Genomic DNA, 22,583 nt, shown 5'->3' with positions numbered 1-22,583 from the left:
AATCGAAACAATCTAATTTCAATTCCTCTTCGAAAGAAACATCCCTCGTGTGACAAAGCATGCCGTGCCGCAACGCAACACCAACTTGTGTCGCGCGACATCTTCCACCCTAGAGATGACAGCCCGTTGTATCACAACAAATCCCCACCTGAGAAAGTGTGTGCGTGAGATCGCGCGCGCGAACAGCTGATCGGCTTCGCCGTGTGCGTGCAAGATGCCAACGCCAGCTGGGATGAGGGTGTGTGCGGATGTTGCTGTGAGTGTGCTAGTTTGTTTTGGTTGCTAATATTTAAATTGATGTTCATTTTGGACGTAAATGCAAGATGATTTTTGTTTTGAATCGTTTTCATATTGATATTTTAACATTAAATGGTTTTACAAAGTAAACCTGCATGCAATTTTGTTGCCCTTTCAGTTCGTATTCTAAATATAATAAATCTGATTACATTTGTACACTAATACAACCGTGTATTTCTTTGGACTTCAATTTTGATTTGTGCAAGATATTTTCAATATTTTGTATGGAACATTCTGTTTGATTTTTTTCCCAATAATTTTAAAAACATTGCAAATTTAAATGAAAAAGATCATAAAAATATACAAATAAATATAACATTTAATTTATTCTACCAGGTCTAAAGAGGTGGGTGTTTCATGCGTTACTAAATGATGACGCACATCACAGAATAAAAATAAATCACTCTTGAAACATTAAAAGAACACTGTGTTGATCTCAGATTTTCAGTTTTCCTTGCAGGTATTTGAATGTCTTCAAAGGTTTATTATTATGAGAGGTACGATGATTGGTGATATTTACGTTCTAGCTGCTAAAAATGCATGTTAAAAGTGAATGTTGAAAAAAGCACGCTTCAATTATTATTATTTGAAAGTCAACAAATAAATATCAGCAGTAATACAATCTATTGTCCAGCCTCGTGTCCAGCACATACCTACATATCCAAAACCGCCTTGTGTACAATTTTTGGCCTGACGTATCTGTCAACTTTATCAATATGAGAGAACTTTTTCAAAACAAACAAAGCGCCATGGGTTTCCTATGTACATAGGACCTTTTGAAAAAGTAAGCGAGAATTTATGTTGATATTGTGGAAGGAAGTGACTCGCTAAAAAATTGCTATTGGGTACAAAATTTGTAATGTAACATGATTCATTTATTTTGGTTTGGAATGAACCTCGGAATGAACCGTAATTTTATGTCTCGAAATAGTTCATATTAAATCTAACATTAATAATATCCTACCAACAAATGTATCAATATTTATTAATACATACTTATCTCTCGCCATCGCCATCTGCACACCATAATCAAACCAGTAGGGGTTTGATTGTGTTGAAATGTTACACTGGTCGACATATTTGTGATTTGAAAGGAAATTTTTTTTTGGGAATTATTTTTTTTATTTATAATTTTCAGATCTAATAGGCTCAAAAAAAACAGTATTTTTTTCTTTGACTCATAGGAGATTTGTATGTAAAAAGTTGTGTTTCCTTCCTTCCTGATTAAAAATATGTTTAATTCAAAATATTCTATCAGTGGGAGGAGGCGCAGGGTAGGTCATGTGAATTTTAATAATTTGTAATAAGGATTTCTAGGCATAGTGGAAAAAAATAATTTAACCCAAAAATGACAAACTTCTCGAAACAGTGTCCTGATGCAAACAAAGATCGAGTTCGAGCTGTCACAGCCCTGCGAAGTATGTTGGCAGACATATCGAGCGGTCGGTCAAAAAACCAGCTAGAAGTCGCCTGACAAAAAACTTTTGCTAGAAAGAGATAGGAAATCTGATGCAAACAAACGTCCAGCTGCCATGTGAACATATTTTTAATGTGTTAGTAAATTTCTTACCAGAAAGCCTTATCGAGAAATTAAAAGTGAGAGTGTGTGCGTGCAACATGGAGTTAAACTTTTCAAAGTGCCATGGTAACCTTCACAGCCAGCCATGCCAGATATACAGATAAATCTGTATTATACAGATTTTTTGATCCCAAAAATCAGAAAAATCTGTATATACAGATTTTTTTAAAATGATTTAATTTGAAAATTTCAATAATTTATTATGCTTCAATATGATTAAAACCCTTAAATATGTTGTAAAAAGTCTAAAAAATCTTCTATGGCTAGGAATTTGACGTGATACAGATAAAATACAGATTTATTTTTAAGAAAATACAGATTTCCCATAAAATAATCTGGCAACGTTGTTCACAGCAACTTCATAGAAAGTTTAACTCCATGTTGCACACACTCTCACTTTTAATTTCTCGATTAAGCCTTATTATAATGTCGTATTTCATTTTTTTGCATTTGTTTTTCTTTTGATAAGTATAAACTTGAACAAGATATTTCTTATTTTTTTTTATTTTTAATAATTACCAGGTGTTTTCATTAGTATGATTTTTTTTTGTGAAAAACGCAATTTTTACCGACAGATTTTTTGAATCAAGCATTTCTTATTCAGGAAGGTGAAACGTAACTTTTTACGTATAAATCTTCCATGGGTTATTTCGATTTATAATATTTTCCTTCCGTGTGTCAAGCCTCGAAATTCAATAAAGTTGAGCACTAATTTTCTGATCTACAGCAATTTTATGCTCAGAACTTTAAAAAAAACTTATCAGAAAACACCTTAATCACGATTTTAATTATGGCGTTTTTTGAAATGAGATATTTTTATGTTTTGTGACAAAAAATGTTTTAGTGAATTTATTCAGAGAAATCGAGTCAAATCCAAGTCAAATTTTGGATTTAAACGTATGGTTGTTTATTATTTTTTTATAAACTTTATATAAATTTGAGGTTTTTGCAGAAAAAAAAATCCAAATTTGATAAAAATTCATTTGGAATTGATATTTTTCATAAAAATATCAATCTTTATTGCCACCAAACCAAAACAAATGTTCTTCTGAAAATGCATATAAATCTGAAGATATTTTTGGTTGCTTATGCAGTAACACTTAAAACTTATAACCTGGAAACCAATTTAAGCTCATTTTAGAGTAAAATTACCAAAAGAATCCGAAAATGTAGTTTTTTCCTATTCCAGCTTATTTTGATTGAGAAACACGTGAAGGAGGTATTAGACTATGACAAACTCGCACTTTTGAGTGTTTGACAGCTTGCCATACTCGCAAACTTGTTTGCGGCAAACTCTCAAACAAAGCAAAATGAATGCAGGCTGACGTTTCTGCAAACAAACAAAACAGTACAGCTTTCGATGCCTCACCTTTCGTTACTCTTCATAAGAAAGAAGTTGCAATCGTGCTTTTTCTTGTCACACTCTGCAAGTGCGACAACTGGCCAAAGGGAATTTAGTCAGAGGACGTTTTGTCACATGTAAATGCCCCGACAACTGTAAACAATTTTAATTTTAACTCCGGACTCCGGCAACCTATTTTAACCAAATTTTTGTATAGGGCATAGACAGGTCAGCCAAACAAAACGTGTTTGTTATTGTTTACATTGCGTGCTCTTGTTTTGTTTACTCAAGGTCAAACGCGATCTTTATAAGTTATTTTCTAGTGAAAAAAAGATAGCATTATTCGTAAAAATTATGATTCCATAAAAGAACAAACTTTGAGGGAAAACTCTGCGTAGAGGTGTAAAAAATCAAATTAAATTTCGTCAATTTGTGTCTCGTTACTTTGCATGTATTCCGATATTAACCCCCGCCCTCCTTCCTTCATTCTTCCCCTTCATAAATACTTTCAGACACCCTCCACCCAAAAAAACACACACATTTTGCAGTTCAGTGCTTGCTGCGTTGCTTGTGGTTGTTTGCTTCTTTGAGGGTATTTTTTATTTTACTCTCTACTAGCAGCCGCCGTCGTCGTCGTAGTACGCCAGCACCAGTCGGTTCGGGTTCCATTTCATTCAAAAACCAGACACCACAACAGAGACCCCCAGAAGAAGAGAGTCGGAACGAGTCTTGAAAGGTAGAGGAAAAAGTTTTGTTCTGGTGTGTGAGCTTGTGCAAGTGGAAAAATGTAGCCGAAGTGGAGAAAAGTGGGATTTTTTGAAAAAAAGTTGATTTCGAAGTTCTTGAAGGAGTCAGTGACTACTAGACGGTTCACGAGAAGCTAGGTGTACGGAGAGGTGAAGAGAACCACGTAGACCTCGCTGAACGTAGTAGGCGGATGCTGTGAAAAGTCTGACACTGCTAGATCAAAGTGAGGGGAAAGGGATCATCGTTCTAGCTGGGAGGGATAATCGAAGAGGGCTGAGCCAAGGGTCACAGAACTGACTGTCAGAACTTTTGGGAGTTTGGTTTGAGGAAAATAAAGTTTGAAGTTTAGGGTGTTGGAGAAGCAGTGACGAACGAAACGATTGGTGAAAGAAGAGAGAGGACAGTAGGAAAGGGTGAGCAACTTCAGAGGAGGACATGTCAAGTCGACATTGGTGAAGTTGAGTTCAGTACTTTCGTCTAAAGGGTGAAATTATTGAATATATTTGGCTAAAAGAGACTTCAAAAGGTTCAGAAACTATCAAAGTAATCAATTACAGTCATCAGAGTTTGAAGAACCACAAATTTCCATACTACGTAGCAAGGAAAATCGCAGGCAAAACAAGTCCCCAAAAATAACAAAAAGAAGAAGGGAAGGGGAGCAACCAGCACCATGGACCTGGGGCGGCCGTGGCGGGTGAACGTGGTCCGGCACCTGGGGGCGCGCCAGGCCGGCGACAACGTGCGCAACTTCCGGGACAATCTGTTCCACGAGCGGCTCCGGATCGCCCGGAACCTGTACAAGAAGGACCTGGTGTCGCACTATGGCTGCGTCAACGCCATCGAGTTCAGCGCCGAGGGCGAGCTGCTCGTGTCCGGTGAGTTCACGTCCGGATGTCGGGACGAGGTCCCAAAACCTGAATCAATTATGTTTACGTTTACATTTTTTTTTCTTGTGTTTGCTTCGCTGGTTGAAGGTGAACGAATTTTCATGTTTCGATTTGTATTCGATGAGAATGTGTGCACACAACACAACACACAGCCAGCAGATACGGGCCAGCAGTGTGTAAATTTGGGGGTTTGACACGGGTGGTCAATCGACAAAAACATGCACAGCGAAGAGAGCTCTTGATATTTGGTAGAGGAGTGTGTAGAATGAAAAGTCTAACGAAAATGGCTCTTTTTTTGCTGGTGTTGATTGTGAGCTTGTGGTGAAATCTCAACAGGGCACTTGCTGAGCACTACTAGCCAGGGGTCAACCGGGATGGGGCAGGAAAGGACTGCTGATGATGATTCTACAGCAGGTCGTGAAGAAATTGAAAGGAAGGGAAGAGTTGTTGCAGAAAAGAGCAAAAGGAATTGAAAAATCGGCGAAGAATCTAGAAAATTTAGAGTCGATGGCATTTGGAGTGAAATCTATTGAGAAAATGTATGCCTTATAATGTATTTTGGATTTTTTTTTATCGTCATAAATGAATAACTCAAACTCTAATTCTAAAAAAAAACCACGCGACTCCATTGGATTTCCCTTTCTGAATTCATGGAGGCGCTAGGCTTAAGGAGATATTAGACTATGACAAACAAACTCGCACTTTTTGGCAGGTTGGTAGTTCAAAATTGAACGAAAACTCAAGCAGCCAATACTAAGTACATTTTCCATACTATTTTGTATGAGGAAATTCACTTTCATTCAATATTTTAATGCTCACACAAAGCGCCTGTCGCGATCGTCATTACGAAGCGAAGTTGAAACGAACAAAAGCCGAGCTCAATACTCGAGCAACCGCCGGGCCCAAAGCCGCATGCTGTTTCTCTTTCTCTCTTTCTCATTAGTGCAGTGCTGCGTGGTGACAGCAATCATTTGAATGCAGTCATGGTCAAGGTGATCGAAATTTCGGAAGAAGGTAGTGAAGGAGGACGACACCAACCACCTAAAATGTCGAATGGCCATAAGCCCTGGCCTATCCAAAGCTTCATATAACTCAAAACTTCAATGTTGTACGTACTGTGTTAATTGCAAGAAGTTGGCCCATACGTCCCTGATGTTGATATGATTCGCAAAAATGGCTAACATGCTCAAAAATTGTAATATCTGACAAAGTTAATTTCGCCCAATACAAAATCGTATGATAACTGATTTTTTTTAATAACTAGATTTTTTGTCCATCCGAGTTATTTTGCAAAGTCCGAGGTAACAGGAAACTATTTATTTTTGATTTAGGCTCAGTTCCACTTTGACAGTTCAAAATTGAGGCCGTTTTGCGAACCACTATTCAGCACCCAGGGCTCACTATACTCATAAAATTGAGACCTGCAATGGAAGGTGAATAGTTGAATTTGAACCAAACTGCTGTATACACAGTCCAGACTCCTTTACCGAAGGCATTGACAAAAAAAAACACTTCGAATAATCTAATCTAATCCTATCGCAGCCAGTCTTTTGAGGACATCCTGGAAAATGCCTTAGGTTGATTTACGCCTAGCATCCTCTTGTCATTATTAACATTTGCAGTGTCCCAATGCAATAAACTGCTTTGAAACATCACAAACGCAGGGTTGTTACGGGGAAGTCGAAAAAAATCCGCGCCAAATTGTATTTACACATTTATGTTTGCTAGAATGAAGTAAACCAGAGAGAAAAGCCATAACAATAACTTTCCAAAAAAATCCAGATTCGAAATTAAAACATGTAGATATTTCGACATAAAAACTAAATAAAATTTGAACAAATTAAAAAAAAAACATGCAAATGTCAATACCGTTCGTACTCGATGATACTCGCCAAAGAGTCACTCAGAAAAACCGAAACACGAAATTTGTATAATTTTCTTCTCAAAATTTATCCAATCTAAAATATGACTGCAAACATGCTTTAAAGATATAAGACTTTCTGTAATGGGTGGGTGATAGTGAGGATATTGACAATAATTGGAGAATTTAAGAATTCCACAGTTTTCATTTTTTTAAAGGTCCAAAATTTAAGAATTCTGCAGTTCTTTTTAGAACTTAAGAATTTAAGAATTTAAGAATTTAAGAACTTAAGAACTTAAGAATTTAAGAATTTAAGAATTTAAGAATTTAAGAATTTAAGAATTTAAGAATTTAAGAATTTAAGAATTTAAGAATTTAAGAATTTAAGAATTTAAGAATTTAAGAATTTAAGAATTTAAGAATTTAAGAATTTAAGAATTTAGAATTTAAGAATTTAAGAATTTAAGAATTTAAGAATTTAAGAATTTAAGAATTTAAGAATTTAAGAATTTAAGAATTTAAGAATTTAAGAATTTAAGAATTAAGAATTTAAGAATTTAAGAATTAAGAATTTAAGAATTTAAATTAAGAATTTAAGAATTTAAGAATTTAAAATTTAAGAATTTAAGAATTTAAGAATTTAAGAATTTAAGAATTTAAGAATTTAAGAAGAATTTAAGAATTTAAGAAGAATTTAAGAATTTAAGAATTTAAGAATTTAAGAATTTAAGAATTTAAGAATTTAAGAATTTAAGAATTTAAATTTAAGAATTTAAGAATTTAAGAATATAAGAATTTAAGAATTTAAGAAGAATTTAAGAATTTAAGAATTTAAGAATTTAAGAATTTAAGAATTTAAGAATTTAAGAATTTAAGAATTTAAGAATTTAAGAATTTAAAATTTAAGAATTTAAGAATTTAAGAATTTAAATTTAAGAATTTAAGAATTTAAATTTAAGAATTTAAGAATTTAAATTTAAGAATTTAAATTTAAGAATTTAAATTTAAGAATTTAAGAATTTAAGAATTTAAAATTTAAATTTAAGAATTTAAGAATTTAAGAATTTAAGAATTTAAATTTAAGAATTTAAGAATTTAAAATTTAAGAATTTAAGAATTTAAGAATTTAAATTTAAATTTAAATTTAAATTTAAAAATTTAAAATTTAAGAATTTAAGAATTTAAGAAGAATTTAAGAATTTAAGAATTTAAGAATATAAGAATTTAAGAATTTAAGAATTTAAGAATTTAAGAATTTAAGAATTTGAATTTAAGAATTTAAAATTTAAGAATTTAAGAATTTAAGAATTTAAGAATTTAAGAATTTAAGAATTTAAGAATTTAAGAATTTAAGAATTTAAGAATTTAAATTTAAGAATTTAAGAATTTAAGAATTTAAGAATTTAAGAATTTAAATTTAAGAATTTAAGAATTTAAGAATTTAGAATTTAAGAATTTAAGAATTTAAGAAAGAATTTAAGAATTTAAGAATTTAAGAATTTAAGAATTTAAATTTAAGAATTTAAGAATTTAAATTTAAGAATTTAAGAATTTAAGAATTTAAGATTTAAGAATTTAAGAATTTAAGAATTTAAGAATTTAAGAATTTAAATTTAAGAATTTAAGAATTTAAGAATTTAAGAATTAAGAATTTAAGAATTTAATAATTTAAGAATTTAAGAATTTAAGAATTTAAAATTAAGAATTTAAGAATTTAAGAATTTAAATAAGAATTTAAAATTTAAATTTAAGAATTTAAGAATTTAAATTTAATTTAAGAATTTAAGAATTTAAGAATTTAAGAATTTAAGAATTTAAGAATAAGAATTTAAGAATTTAAGAATTTAAGAATTTAAGAATTTAAGATTTAAGAATTTAAGAATTTAAGAATTTAAGAATTTAAGAATTTAAGAATTTAAAATTTAAGAATTTAAGAATTTAAGAATTTAAGAATTTAAGAATTTAAGAATTTAAGAATTTAAGAATTTAAGAATTTAAGAATTTAAGAATTTAAGAATTTAAGAATTTAAATTTAAATTTAAAATTTAAGAATTTAAGAATTTAAGAATTTAAGAATTTAAGAATTTAAGAATTTAAATTTAAGAATTTAAGAATTTAAGAATTTAAGAATTTAGAATTTAAGAATTTAAGAATTTAAGAATTTAAGAATTTAAGAATTTAAGAATTTAAAATTTAAGAATTTAAGAATTTAAATTTAAGAATTTAAGAATTTAAGAATTTAAAATTTAAAATTTAAGAATTAGAATTTAAGAATTTAAAATTTAAGAATTTAAGAATTTAGAATTTAAGAATTTAAGAATTTAAATTTAAATTTAAGAATTTAAGAATTTAAGAATTTAAGAATTTAAGAATTTAAGAATATAAGAATTTAAGAATTTAAGAAGAATTTAAATTTAGATTTAAATTTAAGAATTTAAGAATTTAAGAATTTAAGAATTTAAGAATTTAAATTTAAGAATTTAAGAATTTAAGAATTTAAGAATTTAAGAATTTAAGAATTTAAATTTAAAATTTAAGAATTTAAGAATTTAAGAATTTAGAATTTAAGAATTTAAGAATTTAAATTTAAGAATTTAAGAATTTAAGAATTTAGAATTTAAATTTAAGAATTTAAGAATTTAAGAATTTAAGAATTTAAATTTAAGAATTTAAGAATTTAAGAAGAATTTAAGAATTTAAGAATTTAAGAATTTAAGAATTTAAGAATTTAAGAATTTAAGAATTTAAGAATTTAAGAATTTAAATTTAAGAATTTAAGAATTTAGAATTTAAGAATTTAAGAATTTTAGAATTTAAGAATTTAAGAATTTAAGAATATAAGAATTTAAGAATTTAAGAAGAATTTAAGAATTTAAGAATTTAAGAATTTAAAATTTAAGAATTTAGAATTTAAGAATTTAAGAATTTAAGAATTTAAGAATTTAAGAATTTAAGAATTTAAGAATTTAGAATTTAAGAATTTAAGAATTTAAGAATTAAGAATTTAAGAATTTAGAATTTAAGAATTTAAGAATTTAAGAATTTAAGAATTTAAGAATTTAGAATTAAGAATTTAAGAATTTAAGAATTTAAGAATTTAAGAATTTAAGAATTTAAGAATTTAAGAATTTAAGAATTAAGAATTTAAGAATTTAAGAAGAATTTAAGAATTTAGAATTTAAGAATATAAAATTTAAGAATTTAAGAATTTAAGAATTTAAGAATTTAAGAATTTAAGAATTTAAGAATTTAAGAATTTAAGAATTTAAGAATTTAAGAATTTAAGAATTTAAGAATTTAAGAATTTAAGAATTTAAGAATTTAAAATTTAAGAATTTAGAATTTAAGAATTTAAGAATTTAAGAATTTAAGAATTTAAGAATTTAAGAATTTAGAATTTAAGAATTTAAGAATTTAAGAATTTAAGAATTTAAGAATTTAAAATTTAGAATTTAAGAATTTAAGAATTTAAGAATTAAGAATTTAAGAATTTAAGAATTTAAGAATTTAAGAATTTAAGAATTTAAGAATTTAAGAATTTAAGAATTTAAGAATTTAAGAATTTAGAATTTAAGAATTTAAGAATTTAAGAATTTAAGAATTTAAGAATATAAGAATTTAAGAATTTAAGAATTTAAGAATTTAAGAATTTAAGAATTTAAGAATTTAAGAATTTAAGAATTTAAGAATTTAAGAATTTAAGAATTTAAGAATTTAAGAATTTAAGAATTTAAGAATTTAAGAATTTAAGAATTTAAGAATTTAAGAATTTAAGAATTTAAGAATTTAAGAATTTAAGAATTTAAGAATTTAAGAATTTAAGAATTTAAGAATTTTAGAATTTTAGAATTGAAGAATTTAAGAATTTAAGAATTTAAGAATTTAAGAATTTAAGAATTTAAGAATTTAAGAATTTAAGAATTTAAGAATTTAAGAATTTAAGAATTTAAGAATTTAAGAATTTAAGAATTTAAGAAGAATTTAAGAATTTAAGAATTTAAGAATATAAGAATTTAAGAATTTAAGAAGAATTTAAGAATTTAAGAATTTAAGAATTTAAGAATTTAAGAATTTAAGAATTTAAGAATTTAAGAATTTAAGAATTTAAGAATTTAAGAATTTAAGAATTTAAGAATTTAAGAATTTAAGAATTTAAGAATTTAAGAATTTAAGAATTTAAGAATTTAAGAATTTAAGAATTTAAGAAGAATTTAAGAATTTAAGAATTTAAGAATTTAAGAATTTAAGAATTTAAGAATTTAAGAATTTAAGAATTTAAGAATTTAAGAATTTAAGAATTTAAGAATTTAAGAATTTAAGAATTTAAGAATTTAAGAATATAAGAATTTAAGAATTTAAGAAGAATTTAAGAATTTAAGAATTTAAGAATTTAAGAATTTAAGAATTTAAGAATTTAAGAATTTAAGAATTTAAGAATTTAAGAATTTAAGAATTTAAGAATTTAAGAATTTAAGAATTTAAGAATTTAAGAATTTAAGAATTTAAGAATTTAAGAATTTAAGAATTTAAGAATTTAAGAATTTAAGAATTTAAGAATTTAAGAATTTAAGAATTTAAGAATTTAAGAATTTAAGAATTTACCAATTTAAATATTTAAGAAATTATTTTTTTGTTCTCTTGTTTTTTTTTTAATTTTCAATTTGCTGAATTTTCAAATTTTGGCTTTTAAATTCTTGAATTTTGAAATTTTTGAATTCCTTGATTTTTGGAGTTTTAAATTTCAGATTTTTAAATTTTATATTTATAAATTTAAGATTTTTTATATTTTTGAATCCTGGTTTTTATTTGTTTAGATTAAAAAAAAAGCAAAAAAAATCTATCAAAAAATTGGTTTGGGTTTTTAAATTTCTGAAACTTCGAATTTCCTTTACATTTTTTTTTTCTTAAATTTAGAAAAAAAAACGTCTTTCCAGCTTCTGTTACGTCAAATCAAGCTCATATGTTGGGAATTTTGGCACAGTACCCCACCGGAACAAACCCCAATAATCATTTTTGTTACATCCAATGCCTATATCTTTGGGAAAAGTTTGAAAAATTAATCACTAGATAAAAAATTGAATGTGTCTAGTAAAAAATAAACAATAAATAAGCTTAACTCAAAACTCAAAACAAAATAAATATTCATATCCGTTAAGCAGACGTTAAAAAATCATTTGGATATAAATTTTGTTTTTTTTTTTAATTTGAATGTATGTAGAATACACTCTTTATGGTATGTCCACGCATCCTTCCTCCCCTGTTGATTCTGTGAAATGTGATCCGTTCACCGAATCTGTCTCTGCGGTTAATGCAACGCAGTAGGCCTGGCCGCTTTAATTTTTGCTGTACATTTTTGGGGTAACTCGGATGTACTGCAATTATTAATATTGACAAGAAAGGACTTGAGGCGTAATCTAACCGCAAGTTCTTCCAGGATGCTTTCTTCGGACTGGCTGCGCTTGTGTTCGATTAGATTAGATTAGATTAGAATGTATGTAGAATACACTCTTTATGAACATTTTTTCGACGTTTTTTTATTAAATAGGTTCAAACATTTTCGGAAAACAATTCAATTTTTTTTGCAGTAACAAACTCGCACTTTTTGGCAGGTTGGCAGCCCAATTTGAACGAAAACTCGAGCAGCCAGTCAAGTACATTTTCCGCACGATTTTGTATGAGGAAATTCACTTTCATTCAATATTTCAATGCTCACACAGCGTCTGTCATGATCGTCATTACGAAGCGACCATCAAGGAGCCATTACACTACCGCAAACAAACAAACAAACTCGCGCTGCTGTTAACAGTTCAGACTCCATCAACCGAAGGCATTGAAAAAAAATCCCTAAACTACGCTAAAGTTCTTTTAAATTTTTAAATCCAAGATGGCGGCCAAAATGGCCGTTATGAAAAAATTAAAAATGCTTATTTTATTTAATAGGCAATGATCTATTCAAATTTGACTAAAATGGGGTTGCAGATCTTAAACTTGATGATAAAAACAAAAAAAAAGAAAACCAATTTGTTTGATTATCTTAAGTCACATACAAAACATCGGATAATGGAGTCTGGACTGTTGATGAATTCATGATTATTTTTTTTTCTAAAATCAGCTTTAAAAACGTATGGCAATATAAGTTGCACGTCTTCATGTCATTTATTAACATTACAATGCATTGAAACGGCACAAACATTGAAGCGGCCAGACATACTGCGTGTAGTTTACTGCAGTGATGATTCGTTGAAATTGGTTGAGTTCGAGCAAGGAGTGTTAAAACAACAACCAAGTTTAAAATTTATGGGATTTAACCCATTTGCCTTTTTTTGTTGATCTCTTAATTTTTTTTTTCAAAGCCTCAAAAGCATGTAATTATCTTGATTTTGACTTGACTTAAAAAAAAATACTTTTTTCCAGGCGGTGACGACCGACGCGTGCTCCTGTGGAACGTGGACAAGTCCATCATGGAGAAGGAATCGCCGGTGGCGATGCAGAAGCAGCACCTGAGCAACATCTTCTGCCTCGGGATGGACTCGAAGAATACACGCATCTTTTCCGGCGGAAACGACGACGTGGTGATCGTGCACGACGTTGAAACGTGAGTTTTTGGCGAGTTTACATTTTTGTTTGAGGTTATGTTGATTTCGTTTCTCTTCTCCAGTCGCGAAGCGGTGGACGTGTTCCTGCACAGCAAACCCGTCTACGGGCTGTCGATCGATCCGTCGAACGACGCGATCTTTGCGACGGCCGGCGAGGACGGGAAGGTGCTGATCTTTGACGTGCGGGACAGTTCGGACGTGATGTGCGTGTCGCGGTACCGGTCGCCGTACCATGCCGTGATGCATCATCCGTACGACGCCGGGTTCATTGTGACGGCGAATGCGAAGGAAGGGGCGGCGTTGTGGGACTTGCGATCGCCCAAGATGCCGACGGTGCGGTACGGCGGGGACAATGCGGCGCAGAGTTGCATGAGTGTGCGGTTTAATGGGGCGGGGACGCAGGTGCTGGCGTTGAGACGTCGGTTGCCGCCGATTTTGTACGGGACGGCGTCGCCGGATCCGATTTGTCAGTTTTATCATCCGGATTATTACAATTCTTGTACGATGAAGAGTTGTTGCTTTGCCGGGGAGAATGATCAGTACGTGCTGTCGGGGTCGGATGATTTTAACCTTTATGTGTGGCGCGTAACGGATGCTGATGTTACGGATACGGATCAGTGGGTTGACAGGAATCAGATGGTTCTGTATGGGCATCGGTCGATCGTGAACCAGGTGCGGTACAATCCGCAAAAGTGTCTGATTGCTTCGTCGGGTGTGGAGAAGATTGTAAAGTTGTGGACTCCGTTCGAGCTGGACTCGTGGCGTGGAAGTTTGACGGAGGAGGCAACGGGTCCGGAGAATCCCCGCGAAGTGTTCACCAACGAGGAGTACATTTCGCTGAACATGACCCACGACTACAGCCACCAATCTACCAGCGAAGATCCTCGCATGATGGCGTTCTTCGATTATCTGGTTCAGCAGGAGATTGAAGGCTGGAACAGCGAGACTTCGGACCAGAGTTCGGAGCACAGCTCGGACGAGAACGAGTCCTCCCGCCCGGATACCACACAAACCTCGGACACGGACGCAGTGCAGAACTACATCCCGATGCGGGGTCAACAAGCGAACCGCCGTGGCGACGTGGCTCAACGGACCAAGTATCGCAACCGGATCGCGTACCTGATTGCCACAAAGCGGAACCGACTGAAGCGTCTAGCGCTGAAAAATGCCAACGCCCGAACCACGAACCGTCGCACCATCACAAAAGCCAAGTACGGCGCTCTCCGAAACCAACCGAAACGCCCCGGACTGGGTGCCCTACGCACCACCCGGAAAGGCATCGGCAAGCGGAACCGCCGACTCAGCACCAGCAAGTACAACAAACGTCCGGCGGTGTCCCACGAGCAAACGAGCGATTCCGAGGTGCCCAACAAGCAATCAACGAAGAAGCGACGCCTGCAAACCACCAACCTCAACCTGGCCGTCTACCGGACGTTCCGGCGGAAAACCAAGGGCGCCGCCACGCCTTCGTCAAATTCGAACACGAGCACGCGGGTTGAGGAGTCCAGTTCGGACGATGACGACGACGACGATGACGCTGGGAACGATAGCGAGCAGCAGCACTCGGCCGCGAAGAAACGTCGACTGATGGAGGCGTTGAGCAGCTTGCCGTCGACGAGTCGGAGCTTTCCCAGTGGGGGTGGTGGTTGTAACAACGGGGCAGGTCCCAGTGGGTTGTGTAATGCTGGGAGGAGTTCGAGTGGTGTTGCTGGAGGTAGCTCGATGGGCTTGGATACGCCCAGTACGAGCACCGGATTGACTGGGAATGGAAGGAGTGAGTATTTCGAAGGATTGTTTGATTTCGATCTTTTCGGATCGTCGATCCCAATAATTTGGTCGACGATCGTAACACTCGGGTAGTCATTTGACCCCTATTTTTTTCTTTAAAATCTCATAATTTTCGGTAGAATTGACCAATTTGGATGCTTCCGGTTGCAAAAGATCCAGATTTGTCTATATTTTTAACCGTCAGAAAAAATCCTCAAAAAATCTATTTAAAAAACCAAATACTTTAACCAAAAAAAATCAATGTTTGCTTAAATTTTGTTTTGTTTGAGTATTGATCCTTGCACTGTAACTTGGATTTGGCCCGCACTTTTCTCTCGCACTTTTGACAACATGAATTCTAAAAACTAGGCAACCAGCAGTTGTTTATTTTCATTTCCAGTCGCATTTCCCACCAAACTGGACATTCGCACTTTAAAATTGCGATTGACAGGTGAGCAACATCGGCTCGCTTGGATCATTTTTTTGAGAAAATTAAAATTTCCCATGCCAGTTTGACAAGTCGCAATAGTGCGATCGATAGCAATAATTTAGTGCGAAGTCCAAGTTAGTGAGAATTGTGCAATAAAACCCTTGATTTTTTTTAAATTTTTAAATATTTTTTTTTGAATTTTAAACTCTAAAAATGTCAAATTTTGATTTTTTTTTATTTTTAAATTATTAAATTAAGGCCATTGCAATTTTTTTCAAAGTTTATGTCACCCGCAATGATTTTGTGCTTTTATTTTTATTTGTTTTTTTTTTTGCATGTAAATTTCTGGATTTTCAAATTCAAATATTTTACAAAAAACCAATGTTTTTTTAATTTCGTTTTTTTATGTTTGTGTTCGCCCTTGATTTTTTATTTTTTAAATATTTTTTTGAACTCTAAAAATGTAAAATTTTGTTTTTATTCTTTTTTTGAATTATTAAATTTAGGACGTTGCAAATATTTTTCAAAGCATATGATTTTGTTTTTTTTTTTTGTAAATTTTTGTGCTTTTAGTTTTGTTTTTTTGCATGTAAATTTCTGGATTTTAAATTCACAAAAAATTGGATTCCTTTTAAAATTCTAGTTTTATAAATTATTATTAAATTATAAATTCAGAATTTTAGAACATCAGGATTGATTTTTTCGAGATATACAATAACAGAATTTTAAAATATCAGAATATACGCCCTAACATAATTTTTATTCGCTTTTTCATGAGCATGAGCATGAGAGACCACCCATGGTTGTCCTTCTCCGTTGCTGAACAGGACCGTAATATCCCATCAGCACAACTGGTCACACGCTTCAACGATCAAATGATGTTTCCCTTATCTACAGCATGCATGAATGCGCTGAAAAGATAAAACATCACGATCGTCAAAACTAGAGCCGGTGCGAATAGGAAACAGTCGTTGGCCACCAACGGCGCCCGCCATGTCAGTTTGTAGATCTCGAGGGGATGGGACGGGAATGTTAGTTAGCACAGGCTGCTACCAAGGGTGGGTTCTATACGATATCCACACCCCCGCGTGTGCCGGAAAACTACTTCTACTTGGGATTTTGTTAGTGGGTAAGGGTAATGGCCAGGATTCATCATAGAGGATGATGATGTGGCCTAATAATCAATGAATTTTGTTGAATAGGGTGATGTATTATGTATTCTCAAGGCAATCAATCGGATGATGCGGATGAGACCATTCCCGGTTATTTGGTGTTGAGTTTAGCATAAATGATTCAATCTTAGACAGCCGGCTGTGGAAAGATAGGATCAAAATAATGTGCGATTAAAAGGTGAAATATTAAACTCAGCGTAACATATTTACGTAGAGTTGACCTGAAACTATTTATACTTTTAAATTATTATAAGATGAGCGACTAATTAATGACTGATGAGTTATGATGTTATGTGAAGGGCTTGAACAATCGCGTTGAAACAATATTTGTCGCCTTGATTCGCGGGAAACGAATGGTCGAATTGAATGATAATTTATATTTTGCTAACGCAATTTAAAAAGAATCTTCCCGTGAAACAATTGCAAATCATAGAAAAAAGAAATCCGACTGTGATGTGTATCGAATACAAGACTAACGAGAAAAACACACCGACGACGATGGACGAAAACGGAACGCGAAAAAAAATGCGTCCCGACGGACAGGCACCGCGAAACGAACTCCATAATTTTTATTCGCTTTTTCAATTCATAAACTGCAAAATTCCAGATTTTTGTTGGCTTCCAGATTTTAAATTTTAAAACTGTAAACTTTTTGAATCCTGCTTGATTTTTTTCTTAGTTTGTAAATTGTAGATTAGTCAGTTTTAGGGTGATTTTTTTCTGATTTTAAGAGATTAATAAAAGTCATCTTGATATGTTTTTTTTATTTGAATGTTTAAATTTTGAAAATTCTTTGTTTTTGATTAAAAAAAAATATTTTTTATATAACTTTTTAGGATAACATAATTTAGAAAAATAATAATGATTATACTTTGAAATTCTTGTTTTATTTTCTAGATTCTCAGATTTTAAAAAAGTCATGTTAATAATTTTGTTTTTTTTTTGTTTGAAACATTATACAATAATATAATTAGAAAAAAAAAAAATGACACTGAAATTCTTTTTTTTTATTTTCGGATGTTTAATTTTTTAATTTTTAAAATTGTCAAATTCTAATTATAGATTTTTTGAGTATTTGGGTTTTAGAGCTTAATTTTTTTTGTAATTTTTTTAGAAATTTCATATGAATGAGCTCCAACATTGCTTTTTTAAATGCAATTTATTTTTAAATTTTAGGTTCTAGATTTGGAAAACGGGATTTTTTTAGGACTAGAATTGTTTTAAAATGGTCCTTTAAACTATTGTTCTTCATATGTTTATAGGACATTTTTTTTTTTTAAATAACCCTCGATATGTAATTTTTATTTTAGGTCGTAGAATTTTGGTTTTTTTGTTTTATTCAATCGCTGCAAATATTTTTGAGGTTTATTTTTTGTGCTTTTTATTTATGAATTTCTGAGATCTAGATGTTTGACAGGGTGACCACTCAAATCCCATTTTTAAATTCCCGACTTTTTTTCCAGACTTTTTTTCCACAAAAAATCACAAAAAATCTTATAAATTTCATGTTATTTTTTAAATTGACAAACGTATAGTTTTTGATACTTCGTTTCAACTGAAAATGGCAAAAAGTTAAAGATAACTCAATTTAAAATTTTATTCCTATTTCTCCTACATATTTTAAGCAAAATGTTTGAAGAGAAAAAATGTTTAAACAATTTTGCAATAACTCAAAATTTCTTGGTTTTTTCGCAATTTCAATATTTTCCTCATGTCTTCAAAAAGTAAAAAAGTTTTTCAATCTTGGAATTTATTCGATATTTAAGTTTTCCGAAAACTGAAGTTTTAGCTATAGAAGATAATTTACTTAAACTCACAAAAAAAGTTCAAGGGCAACATTTGGAAAAAAAAATATATTTGAAATTACCTAATGAATTTAGTTAAACAATTAAAAATATTAACAAAAAAATACCATTGCCAAACTCAAGTTGGAATCAGTTTTCAAATATTCAATGACAAATTGAAATAGAATTAAAATTAAAGACAGTTTGGGTCTTTAAGCATTTTTATTTGAGCCGTGTTCGCTCCGCTTAAGAGGTAGTTACAGACTGCTGGCTTATTTCTAAAACTTATGCTAGCTAGCTAGTTTTTTTTTTTTTTTTTTTTTTTTGGGAGGGTGATCCAGCCGCACATCGTTGATGTCGAAACCTCTAAACTGGGCCCTCGTCCTGTCACGTCCGTCAGTAGTCTTGTCGTACATTACAACTAGAATCAGATCTGCCAATGAATTAGTACACTTCGACCAAATAAACACTGACGCTGTATGGATCTGACTCTAGAATAAATGCACAGTTGTGTGTTATTCATAAGTCCAAAATGTTCAATTATTCATATAAGTCCAAATATTCATTTGCGGATAACTACCTAACTTGAATTGAATACAAGATTTAAAGCAACCTATCCGAAAGCTACTCTTATCTCAAATCCCCGACATTTTAATTATTAACCAAAAAAAACGTTTCTTTTAAAACCTGTCTGGCTTCTTTTAAAAAACAAAAAAAAAATAACAGTTGATATTTTACAAGTCGTGAATTGAAAAAGAGACGACCATTTGTTCGTCAGAATTCCAGTAGATCCTCGATTCGCAACAATGGTCGATACAATCATAATCCGACAACCGTTAGTTCAACAGATCAACGAATTTAGTCCGATATCATTTCACTATTGATTGATCAAGACTCTATGGAAATTTTGACAAATCAGAATGGTTTTTATGCTACTTGAATGAAAATCACCGATTCTGATAGAATTACTAAGTTCACTGTTACTAATTTTGTCCCTAAATAACTAAAGGCAAAGTATAAAAAGTTGATATTTATAGTTAAAATCCTAAATTCTACAAACACTATTTTTTTAAACCCGCATCCTAACCTGACACCCACATTAAGATAGGGAAAAATCACATATGTAGCGGTTCATTGTACAAATGTGATATTTCCACTATCAGAGAACCTCCTTGTCTCGATGACAGCTTACCGGCCATCGATTAAGCCCTGAGACTACGCCAAAGTGGGTTCTCGCAGCATGAAGTGGTGTCCATGTGTAAAAATGGAAGCTTCAGCAATATACTGAACACTTCGATTTTAATTCCACATCGAATCAAATCATACTCTTTGCCAAACAAGCATCAAACCTATGACACTCATTATGACAAAGCCCAGGGAACTTATGCTAGCTAGCTAGTTAGTTGGAAGGATTTTAGGTAGACAAATCCTTCCTAGCCAGGTGAGCCTAAATCAACAAGCTTGGGCTTGTTGGGAAAGAGCAACAGAGAGTCCGATAATGATCATGTTATCGGGCTCGGTTTGTTGGTGAAAGGAAAACAGAGAGTCCGATAATGATCGTGTTATCGGACTTGCTTCGGAACATAATTATAGAATCATTACTCTAAGCTGGTCATCAGGCTCTATTTTTATATAAGTTTTTCATCAACTTTATCTCTTGTTGATAAACAAAAATGAATAGAGATCATTTGATTCATCTAAAAAATTATGAAAATCTGTGTCAACTGCATCTAATATTTATTTAGATTTTTAATGTCTTAAACAGCTTTTCCATACTCAAATATATTGAAATTGAGAAAAGATCCTTAAATTTAAAGTAATTTACAATAGCAGAATTGAGAGAATTTAATTTGAAATTGTACAAAATATTACAAAATTATTCAAGAGTTAAAATTAATTTTCAAACAAGTTTGCAATTCACGACTTTTCCCGACTTTTTGACAAAAAATCATAAATTCCCGGCTTTTTCCCGACTTTCCCGATTTCCCGACTTGAGTGGCCACCCTGTGTTTAAGACTATACAATTTTTAAATTTGTTTTAAATTGCTGAAATGAAATAGAATGAAAATCTTACAGTTGAGAATGTAAAGGGTTTTTAAATTTTTAACCCTTTACAACCCAACCTCGCCTTTAGACGGGCTTCGATTTAAAAAATCGCCAGAGATCAATTTTTCAACCAAGTTTTGACCTTTAAAAAACAATAGAAAGAAGAACTCTTAAAATTTTAGAAAATTTTAAGGTAGGAAGTTTGACTTGTTTTATGTGACTTTGCCAATGTTTTTAAAAATGTAATTATTTTAGAGGTCAACTCTGGCTGTGTTTTTACTAACATTTCCTATATTTGATGTAAAAAGAAGTATGCAGTTGTTTTTCTAGTGTCTCAGACTATGCCTCTACGCATTTTTAAATTTAAATGATAATGGTGCCATTTTATAGCAGAAAATGTGAAAAACAAGCAAAAAATTTAAAAAGTGACTGTAAAAACATGAAAAAACTAGAAAGACTAAATGTAATGATAGTAGGTGGTAGAATAGGCCAAATACTACCCAAAACAAAGATAAACTAAAGAAGATAAATACAAATTAAAATACTAAAAATAAAACAAGAAAAACATAAAAAGCGATCGCTCAGTCACGATAATCAGAGTTTAAAAACAACTTTCGAGTGTCCTAACAACGTTTCCTTTCCTTCCAGACCTGCTGTTCCACATGGCGTCCACCACCAACGACGATGACGACGACGACGACGACTCGGATGACGATCCGTCGATCCCGGAACATCCAACCTCCCCGGACAACATGCTGCGCGTGATTACGTCCCCCATCAACCACTTTGAGATCCCATCGAACAGCTCGTCGACTGCCGCCGTCAACGCCGCCGGTTCCTCCACCTCCGGACAGACCCAGGGCGTGGACCACAACGGCAACAACATGCTGGACCGGAGCAACAACAACGACAGCTACGTGAACCACAACGCCGCTAGGCTAGGTGGCCGAGCCGAAGTTCCGAACGGTGCCCAGAAGCGCATCGTCAACAACAACCAGCATCACCAGGCGGACGCCAACAACGAATCGTCCTCGTCGTACAACCAGGTCTACGACCACACCTACTCGAGCCGGTCCAACTCGCGGCTGTCGAGCAGCTACGACTACGACTGCTCCTCGAGCAACGACGAAACCTTTGCCGAGTACTTTCACAACAAGAAGAAGCTGATGGCGTGCGCGGCCACCAACGGCAACAACCGTGAGGAGGACGAGGACGAAGACGACGATGACCAAGTTCCGAGTCGTCGCCGGCCCGACTACAACCGTGACCTGTTGAACCACACGCCGGACAGCGGGATCGCCACCGGGCCGTGTAGTTCCGTGTCGACCACGGGGATGCCGTCGAGTGCCAAGAGTCGAGTGACGACGCCCTCGGCGGAACCGATGCCCGGCACGAGTGGAACCGCCGAGTTGGCGACGACGACCAGCAGCAAGCTGTTTCAGGCGAAGGTGGCCCGCGTGCGGAAGAACTATCGCAAGCACTTCTGTGATGACTCGGATAGCGAGTAGGGCATTTCAGCAAGCACGTTGTCAGTTTCAAGTGAGAGAGAATAGAATTCATCCCGCTGAACTATAGAATTGCTAAGTTTATCATTTCCTACACTGTAGTTAATTAAGTTTTGAAAACATTAAGACTAACAGTTTTGGTAGAGATGTTCCCCGTTTCCCCCTTTCTTCTGCCGTAATCCAAATGGTTCCAACATCCATGATTTCCCCCCACACACACACATAACTGCCAATTGGCCACCAGAAACGGAGAAGAGAATGAAGAAGCAGTGCACAGAAATAAAATAACAAGTCTAAGTTTAAAGTAAAACTATTACCTAATGTAGGATGAAACGTGATTTGCTAACCATATACTATATAATGTACTATCGAATAATATTTCACACACACAAAAAAAAAAAACAAACACAAAAAAATACTGGCATAATCAAATTGTATGAGAGTAAACAAGCAAAAAAAAAAAACTTTGTAAGTGTGTTTTGTAGCGTTGCCTTGTGACAGCGCAAAAATTATGATTGAAATAAACGTAACTTTACGATTTGTCATCTCTTATCATAGAAAAAAAGAGTG

General features: G+C 32.6%; 1 protein-coding gene across 1 annotated transcript; it reads left to right on the top strand.

The window, feature by feature from the left end:
- Positions 1-3,861: 3,861 nt before the first annotated feature.
- On the top strand, positions 3,862-22,578 carry LOC6038453 (DDB1- and CUL4-associated factor 5). Its single transcript, XM_001848198.2, has 4 exons — positions 3,862-4,840; positions 13,128-13,308; positions 13,372-15,083; positions 21,157-22,578. The coding sequence occupies exons 1-4, from the start codon at positions 4,636-4,638 to the stop codon at positions 22,014-22,016; spliced, it is 2,958 nt and encodes a 985-aa protein (XP_001848250.2). The 5' UTR covers positions 3,862-4,635; the 3' UTR covers positions 22,017-22,578.
- The last annotated feature ends 5 nt before the right edge of the window (positions 22,579-22,583 follow it).

The sequence above is a fragment of the Culex quinquefasciatus genome, chromosome 1 (genome assembly GCF_015732765.1).
Source record: "Culex quinquefasciatus strain JHB chromosome 1, VPISU_Cqui_1.0_pri_paternal, whole genome shotgun sequence".
Classification (NCBI taxonomy): domain Eukaryota; kingdom Metazoa; phylum Arthropoda; class Insecta; order Diptera; family Culicidae; genus Culex; species Culex quinquefasciatus.
The sequence above is the reverse complement of the archived record's forward strand: the minus strand, read 5'-3'. Positions and strand labels throughout refer to the sequence as shown.